At 29.7% G+C, this 10,046-nt stretch overlaps 1 protein-coding gene across 2 annotated transcripts in view; it reads left to right on the forward strand.

The window, feature by feature from the left end:
- The first annotated feature begins 440 nt into the window (after positions 1-440).
- LOC105833072 (NADH dehydrogenase [ubiquinone] iron-sulfur protein 6, mitochondrial) overlaps positions 441-10,046 on the forward strand; it is a 14,406-nt gene continuing 4,800 nt past the window's right edge. The window contains exons 1-2 of one of the 2 annotated variants that reach the window (XM_036289566.1): positions 441-695; positions 3,727-3,903. In XM_036289566.1, the coding sequence (XP_036145459.1) occupies positions 561-695; positions 3,727-3,903 (312 nt within the window). In that variant the 5' untranslated portion in view covers positions 441-560. The remainder of the gene's footprint in view (positions 696-3,726; positions 3,904-10,046) is intronic. The other variant, XM_012674497.2, reaches the window with a different exon arrangement.

Here is a 10,046-nt window from a genome sequence, read left to right on the forward strand (position 1 = left end):
GAATGCGTTAGAGTGAGTAGGAGCATGTCGGAGCATGGCGACGCGAACAAACCAAGTGATTGGTGTATATTGTTAGTTCTAAAAGTATACACCAATCAGTGGAGAGAGTGCTGTAAATGTGAAAAGTGAGTGAACTCACTTAAGAACCGTAATAGACCCCCAGGAGCATGTCGGGGTATGTGACGCGAACAAACTATGGGTCTGTTCGCGTCACATGCTCCAACATGCTCCTATTCACCCCAACGCACTCCAATACGTTAGGTCTGTTCGCCTCACATGCCCCAACATGTTCCTATTCACCCCAACGCACTCCAATACGTTGATTCCGATGACGCCAACCTATTAGAATGCGTTGGAGTGAGTAGGAGCATGTCGGAGTTTGGCGACGCGAACAAACCAGTTGATTCCGATGACGCCAACCTATTAGAATGCGTTGGAGTGAATAGAAGCATGTCGGAGCATGGCGACGCGAACAAACCATATTTGATTATAGGTCTTTAGTCGGGGTCTGGCGACACGAATAAACCATTTATGTGCTCCCACCTTTACAAACATCAAATATGGCCACGAGAAAAATTAATAGTTTGTACTTGTCTTTTAATAAAATGTACAAAAATGTAGCCGTAAAAGATGCAACGATGCAACGTACATATGCGACTATGGATGATGATACTTACATTACTCATACTGGTCAGGTAAGATCTTTGTTTTAATCTCTATTATTAATTGTCACAGGTTCTTTTCTTATTCCCAATTTTTTGATCTTATTAGGTGTCTATTTTATTACATGTGTTTGTTTTTATTTTTGTTTCTAAATAAACGAAAACATAATAGACACTTATTGGATAAAGTTTCCCAATGAACTGAAATATTCGGTTCAAACCAAAATTCTCTTAGAAATATCAGATGCCAGAATTTTTAAACAAAATTAAATAAAATTGTTGGAGGCACAATGGGCCAGGTCTAAGTACCAGAGGTGGGGTCTCGTTTGAGGACCACCCTTAATCTATTATTATTATTATTTTTAAAAAATAGGATTATGTCGAAGTACATTTTATTTACAATAAATATATGCAGTATAACATTTTTTCCTCTAATTTTCTTTTATCTGTATAATTTTATGCATAGAATCTTTTTTCAAAAGAAAATCATTGCTCAAATCTCCTTTTTTTAAATCTATTGTATAATTTTTTATCTTAATAAGTAGAAACATGAATTTATGGCTGAAAATATTACAACTAAGTAAATTGTGATTAAAAACTTTATATCTTATTAACTGGAATGTCTTACTGGAATTGTTTTGTTGCTCAATGCAAATTTTATTTTATCTTTTAATTCAGCAGATGAAGAAATTGACTTGGTACACTGACCTTAATTCAATTTCAAGTCTTAAGAATCAAGAGAGACACTACCTGGTGTTGAAACGTTATTAATTTCAGAGTGGTACAAATATAAAGTGAAAATGGGGCATGTTTATACCTTAACCTAACATTTGTATATGCATTTCATTCGGATATCAAAGAAGATTTTATAGTAAAATTACTAGTTATGATAGCCACAGACCATAAGAAATTTCAGAGACTTATACTTTGAATAGTGTAAATATTATGATAATTTAATGAAAATTATAGTAAAAGTTTTCATAATTCCTTCCTTGATTTATACTTACTATTTATTATAGTAATTTTTATCACAAAATTTTATTATAAAATTTTCTTTATGTACAAAACACTTTTTTTGTATTTGTATGTCTTCAAAGGGCAAATCGTGATTATTCTTGGTGGCTCCACATATTTGCAGCCCAATCTAAGATGCAGCATTATCTGTGGCTGATGCCAATCCCACGAGATCTGTAACTGACTCCTCCATTACAATTACTTTTACAAAAAATTGCCACTTAGATGTTTACATTTCGTTCAGTTGCTGTAGAAAAATTGATACAACGTTTCATTTATGTGAAAACCACAGGACAGTACAGTATGATGAATGTTGCTTGGAATCATGAAAATAATTAATATTATGATGGATTACACTATCATCTTTATCATGGAAAGATGAAGAGATTCATGTAGCACAATGTTGATTTCAGTTTATTCAATGCAGCACATTTGGGAAGGCATGAAGTACATTTTTAATCCAGTATAACCCAATATATTAATGTCAAAAAATATAGGTATACTGTTCTAGGGTTAATTTATATTAGCAAATATTTTTTGCTTTAATTAAAATTGAATTAAAAGTAGAAACATTATTTTCTTAGATAATTTTAATTCTATCAGGGTATTGATCATGTGTGTGTAATTTTTCTCCTAGGGCGGAAACATGAAAAGTGAAAAGTTTCAAGTTACTGTCTCTTTCTATTCAGCACAATAGAAAGAGATAGTTACATGAAACTTTTCACTTTTCACGTTTCCGCCCTAAGAAAAAAGTTACATGATTGCTGCTCAAAAAATAACTTGTGATTATTTGTATAAATTATAATTGTATAAATTTGGACTACAATTGAGCAATGACAAGAAACAAAAGATTGTTATTAAGTATTTGACTGAATAATTTATTTATACTTAATGTATAAATTTCAATATTAACAAATATGATCAGATAATAGAACAGACCATTTAATTTATAAAAGACAACATTAAAGTGCAGGCACAATATCTTTACAATCATAAATTATTATGTTCTTATTTATACTAACATCAAAATATATATCTAGTTGTAACATATATTTACTAACATCAAATTATATGTACTAACATTAAAAAATTTTGCAACTAAATTAAAAAAAAAAAAACTAGAGCGACGGTTTTCTTTATCATGAAAGATTTAATGCATGAAAATTCACAATCTTACAAAAATAGACTGATAGACAAAAATTGGAGGGAAGGATGTTATATTGCATATTTATTTTAAACTGTTCTATAATGAGTTGTTGGTTGTTAGTCACATGTTGAAAAAGAATTGGATATGTCATAATCGCAGTTCTATGATTTGTGGTTATAAGCAATTGGCAACAATTTTTTATGACTTATGACTTAGGATTAGTATACGATTGACTAATATTAAATTATAGCATGTTTCCAATTTATTTCTAACTCCTATTGTCACTAACGACTAACAATTCATTGTAGAGCGACTATTATTTACTATTATCTTAAAGCCCAATTTTGGTCTTTTACTAAAACGTAAAATTCTGTAATTCTGCATCTTTTACTCTATCTTATATATTTTTTATTTGCAAGGAATAGAAATATATCTTAGGCTTTTTTAAGAATTTATATAAACTCGTGGACAAAATAACATCATATTACAATATAAATACAAAATTAACCACTAATATATATTTGAAGATACATGTTATTTGAATTTATTTATTTATTGTCGATATTAATATTAATAAGTATCAAAAATTTAATATTTTATTTTGGGTGTGTTCGAGGAGACGCTATTAGCGTTATCAGCATCAGTCTATCCTTGTTCTACTTTTAATGAGTAATGAAGATAGACTGAATGCTGGTAGCGCTAATAGCGTCTCTCCGAATGCACCCTTTATAAACTGTTTTGATAAATATTAGCTTCTTAACAGCTTTGTTTGTTCACTTGACAAATATATAATTATTATACATTATTACATATACTTAATATATAATATGTATATAAATTAATATTATTTTATATAACATTATTTTTATACATATTTGACAATTATATCTTATGTTTTATCAGGTATTTGAGAAGGATGACTATCGATTGGTAAGATTTTTAAATAGACCAAAGGAAGTTAATAAAAATTGGGCGATTAAATTGATAAACGAGATACCACCATCTCCTGAAAAAGACAAAATTGTAGCTTGCAATGGCGGCGGCGGTCCACTCGGACATCCTAAAGTATATATAAATCTGGTAAGAATTGTATTATTAAAGATTTTGTCACAATAAGAATATATTAAACACAATAAGAATATATAAAATCCACAAAACTTAGGCGCCGCTAAGCCGAATAATTTGTTTTAATACAAAATTGCTTTCTTACAATCTAATTTACATACTAAAATAATTACTTAATAACAAATGATAATTACTAAAATTACAATTTTTTTACAATCAAAATAGTAATGGCATTATACAGGGAGTCCCAGAGCATACTGGTCAATGTTCGTAAAAAGGTAGATAGGATCGATATGAACATAAAAGTCCAATATTGTTATGGGTTTGGTCTGCTAATAATCGAGATATAAATTCTTTAAATTATGCGAATGAGAGCGCGCCTTGGGCGGCGAAGGAAGGGCTCGAGCCGCTCGAGCCATAGCACGGCCTACTGTCTCAAGCATTGGCTGCCGGTGGCGACGGTGGGAAGAAGGAGAAGCGTGGCGTCGTCGCCGTTCCCACGTCTCGCCGCACCGCGCCTAAGCTCGCGTCGATGGCTGCTACACACTCGCGATTACATGACGAAATTATGAATTACACAGGCACACAAAAAAAAGTGGTTGGTCCGGCGAACCAGACTAGTCAATCTTTATGTATTTTGACCCGCTGAATCCGAATCCAAGATCAGAATTTCCGAATTGGCTCATTTTTTCCTAACCTCAAAAAAAATTTTTTTATATTGGTCCGGCGGACCAGAATAGTCTATTTTTATGTATTTTGACCCGCTGAATCCAAATTTAAGGTCAGAATTGCTCAATTGGCCGGACCAAGATTTAAAAAAATTTTTTTTTTTAGATTAGGAAGAAATGAGCCAATGCAGCAATTCTGACATTGAATTTGGATTTAGCGGGTCAAAATACATAAAGATAGACTATTCTGGTCCGCCGGACCAACATAAAAAAAAATTTTTTTTTTTGAGGTTAGGAAAAAATGAGCCAATTCGGAAATTCTGATCTTGGATTCGGATTCAGCGAGTCAAAATACATAAGAATTGACTAGTCTGATTCGCCGGACCAACATTAAAAAAAAATTTTTTTTGAGGTTAGAAAATATATAAAAAAATACAAAATTAAAAAAAATACCTAAAATTTTAAAATAAAGAAAAACAAAGACTCTTAACCGTCCACGTGGTAAGAATTGGAAAACGTTCGTGAGTAACGGCTAACGAACGGAAGCTTCAAGTATATTACTTGAAAATACTAAAGTTGCGGGACTTTTTTTTATTGAGAATTCTGACATTTTTATATTTCATCCATTATATTAAATCCACCATTATGAATTTTAAAAATCTGTCACCAAATTTGGAATCAGCAAACCCTTAGAATACCTTAGAATAGTAGAAACGTACGAAAGATAGTTCTCTTTGGCCTGATAGTTCAAAAATAAGTGTTATAGTGATTATAATTCTCAAATTTTATGATTTTATTTTCTTAAAAACAACGCATCCAATGAAAAATTGATAAGAATACTTTCTTTAAGAAATTTTTTTATAAAATACGATATTTTTTTATTTGGAAATTTTGACATTTTCTAATTTTTTATTCGCCATCTTGGATCCGCCATTTTGGGATATCCGAAACATAAAAAAAACATACAAAACTTATAATTTTAAAACTTCTGTTGCTAATGATCACGAAAAAATTAATTAATTTTTTAGTTCTCTGACCGCCATATTAAATCCGCCATTATTAAGATTGTAAATTCTGACGAAACATGAACAATGATGTTAAATTTATCCAAAATTTATACTATGAAGCTTGACAATGCTTGATTTTCATAGAATTATTGAGAAAAAATCTATATTTCACTAAATTTCTTGCAATTTCTGCCATTTTGAAAAAGTTGCAGTGAATTAGGGTTGAAAAAAAAATTTTTCATTAAACTTCAACTATTTTATCCACTTTTGGACGCGGTTAGAAATAGATCTTAAGGGGATGCTGGAGTCTTCTGTTTTACCGATTGAACACTAATTATTTTCTTTTTCACTTGGCTCTTAATTGATTTCATAGAATTGTAAATCCTTCTCCAGAATTAAAGTATAGACAAAGACAAACCCTGCTAATATAATTTTCTTTAAAAGACAAGAAAAAAATTAAAAAATTATATTTTTGTGCAATCGTCTTGTAACTTTCATCCACAACACCAAGTTTTAAAGACTCTTTACGTACAAAATAACTGTTATGCAGGGTTCTCACTATAGGAAAGAATAATAATGTGCTTTCAAAACAGTTAGAAGCTTTTGGTATAAGAGAAAAATGTCTATGAAAATTTCATGTGCGTGTGAGTGCAGATTCGGAAGAAGTCAATAAGTAGGGTAATATTAAAAAATTTTTTTTCGTTCTTGATATAAAATCCAATTCACTGATTGATAATATATGTATTTTAATTCTGGAAAAGAATTTCCAAATCTATAAAAGAAATATATACGAAATCTTATTAATGATGTACACGAATGACTCTACATTATCGACCTCGATCAAGTTTGAGAGGCAGTCCAGCATCCCCTTAATACTCTTTCTACTCGAAAAAATTATCAAAGAAATTTTTTTTCCAATTTTTCCGTACTTTTCCACTTAAAGTTCGCCATATTGGTTTTCTGAGACATAAAAATGCAATTTTGAACCCGGAAATTAAAAGAGCACACCCAAAAATAGCAAGATACACGGTTTATTCAAAATATTTCCCATTTTTCTTATTGAGAATAAAGCTAAAAAATAAACGAAAAATTGCCTTTGGGCGTTAATCTGTTAAAACATATTTTCGTTTAAGTAATAATTAAAACATGTCAGGCTGGAGCTGGCTGTGACGGGGTATGTTGTTACAGCTGTCTGATAGGTATTATGTTATGTTTTTTTTCTAATGCAATCAAATACTTTTTGTATTACTATTTTTGTATTATTAATTTGTATAATTATTTTTTCATTATTGTAAAAAAAAGCAAAGAAAGTAATGTGCAATTCAAGTTTGTATTTATTTTTTAAGGTACATTGTACATTTAACAAAAATTTATTAATAAAAATTGTGTTGTATACATTTTTTCTTTAATTTTTATTTGTAAAATATATTACGAAAACTTGATTTGTAACAACTAGCCCTAGTAAATGTAACAACCCTGTATACTCGGATTAGTTGTTACAAATGTAGTTAACTTATATTTTTTATTAATGCGTTTAAATTAGTAATACTATTTAATTTAAAAAATTATTTTTATTTAGTTTAAAGATGTAGCTGTTAAAAAATACTTTTACGGTTCGCATTTCAGTTATTAGTTTTGTGTAAAAACAAATTACAAAAAAAGTGTAACAGCTCCGGTCTCCCCTACTTTATATACTTGGTGTCAACATTGCTTGATCATATATTTAAGGAGGGACTCCACCCTTGGCATCTAAAAATCATTCCTTGATTAAAATACTAATTTAGGGGTTTTATACATTTTTTCTAATGTAAAAAAAATTTTATTTCGTTTGAACCACAAAATGGCGGCTTTCTGCTCTAATTACGAGAACACCTTTTGTGAGGTGGGTTCAAGCGGTGTAATTTTAGCAAAACAGTTTAACCTAGGTAAATGCAAAAATAATGACATCATCTACACTGTTATAGTTATCGGGTCACGTAGGGTTTTTTTAAAATATTTATTTTTCTTGAATTCGCGATGGTTTAAAAAAGTGTTAATTTTAAAAAAAATTGTCTTTAATTGTCGATTAAAAAAAATATTTTGCAAGAATCCTACGTGATCCGATAGAGAATTGTTACTAAAAATATTTAGTTAAAATTTTAAGTAAATCGAATAAAAAGGTTTTTGAGTTATCTCGCACACCGTTTCGAAAAATGCAGTTTCGAGAAAAATGCGTTTAAAATTTTTGAAACATTACACTGGGTCACGGCAAGAATTTCCATTTTATCATTAATCTACGATATCTGCTATATAAAACTGACTTTCTGCCAACTTTTATCAGTCTCATCAGCTTACTTTCTGATCACTAATAATGACTTAGCCTCTTTTGTTTCCTCCGTGGGGCTTTTTTCTCTCTTCATGCGCGCTGCATCGTGCTCCTTGCTTCGGAAAATTTCTCGACACTTTGACTTTGAATTTTGTTTTGGAACCTTTTTTCTCATATTCTTAAGGGTTCAAACTAATAATTAAAGCAATAAAAAATGTCGATTTTTTGAAACCCAAGGATGCGGTTTCCTCTTAATTGTTTACGTTTAGAAGACAAAACATCAATGAGCGCTAAGTGTTTCTTTGTTATGATTAATTCCTACTTTTAAGTGAAGAACTAAAGGCAAGTAAAGAACTAATCATGTTAAAGAATAATTGAGCGTTTATGGTTGCTTATCCGTTTTGTCTGCTAAACGTGTCTATTATTAGATTGTAATTTACTTGTGCAGTTACATATTTCAACAACAAAAATATCAATAGAACAGTATTAGACTAAACTAAGAGAAAAATCGTTTTCTTTTAAGGGGTGCTTCACCCTTTAAATGTGAAATTTTGCACATCATTTTAAAATCTGTTTTCGTAACTTCTGCGCGACCATTTTTGACCAATTTACGGGCGTTAAAATTAAAAATGTCGTTTTTTTATCATTCATAACTTGATAAAAAATGATCGTAGAAAAAATTTTAAAACAGCAAATTAAAAAAAAAAGTCAATTTACAAAGATCTTTTATCAAATTAAGCCAAAAGTTTATTTCATGGATACGATCAAATTTAAAGTAAATTAAAAAATTTTTTTTTGTGCTTTGTCTTAAGAAAAGGTGATTATGTTACAAAATTCGAAGTTTTTTATCAAAAGCTTCAAAAACTAGAGAGTTTAAGCTTTTAAATGTTTTTTTATTTGTATTTCTCTGACCATTTGTTGCAGATATAAGGTTTGACTATGACCTAAATATTTTGAGTATATTACTTTTTTGGGGACTGAGTGTATACATATTGATTTACGAATATTTATTATAGTGTTGAAATTATAGTATTGAAATAAACGTGGCTAAAGCTTCTGAAAAACACGTTGAATTTACACAGTTTTTGCTGAAAATTTTTAAATCTTTTATAAGAAAGGTAAACGCATGAAATATTCAAATAAAATTTTATATGATTAAATATTTTTATTATGTATATATTTAACTATATATTTTATTTAATTAATTGTATAGTGATTTGCAAATAAAAATTACACAGGCACACAAAAAAAGTAAGTTGATTTCTGTTGAATGTCAAACCTCATGGGATAAATGTAATGTAAAAATTAAATTCAGCAACTCAAAAATATAAGAATATTCTTTCTCCCTAATACACTCAGCAGAAAAAAAATGGTACACTTAAAATTTCGGAAAATTTTACAAAATTTTAAATGATCATAACTTGGTAAATAATAAAGATAAAAATTTTTCTTGAAAAAAAAAATAAAGCTTGAAGTGTCCACTTTAAGAATATTTTAATAGCATTTATGCGTGGCTATTTTTTTTAAATGGCGGATGACAAAGTTAGAGGATGCAAAATTGATAAATAAAGATTTGAGTTTGCGGCGGTGCATGGCGTGAATCAGGTGTCACAGCCCAATGGAACAAAATGCAAATGAAAATACGCATTAGCTATAAAATGCTTTTTTACAGAATTCGATGCGATCATTTTTCGCTGAGTAATTAAAATTTGAATTAAAAAAGCTTTTTTCTTTAAACTTGCATAACTCAGCAAAAAATTATCGTATCAAGCTCCGTAAAAAAGCATTTTAAAGACAATACTCTATACTTTTAGATGTTTTTTGTTCCATTTGGCTGTGACACCTACTTTACGCCACGCGTTGTAAGCTCGAATACTTATTTATCAACTTTGCATGCTCTTTCTTTGTCATCTACTATTTTGAAAAATTTTTGCTTACAATTTTAATACAAATTTCGAAAAGTATGGTTTCAAAGCTTTCAAATCGTTTTTGAAATTTTGTGCTAGGGCAATTAGGTGTCGAGATGTTCAATTTTGAATTTGTAACAAGGTCGATTCATCAAGGCTTAAGAACGCGTTGCGATTTGTTTGGTTCTTCCATAACTTCAACAGCCAGATTTATTGTTCTCTACATTAATAATTTGCATTATTTTGGGAATTAAAAATTCATTATTTTCAA

Source organism: Monomorium pharaonis, chromosome 7 (assembly GCF_013373865.1).
Source record: "Monomorium pharaonis isolate MP-MQ-018 chromosome 7, ASM1337386v2, whole genome shotgun sequence".
NCBI classification, from domain to species: Eukaryota; Metazoa; Arthropoda; class Insecta; order Hymenoptera; family Formicidae; genus Monomorium; species Monomorium pharaonis.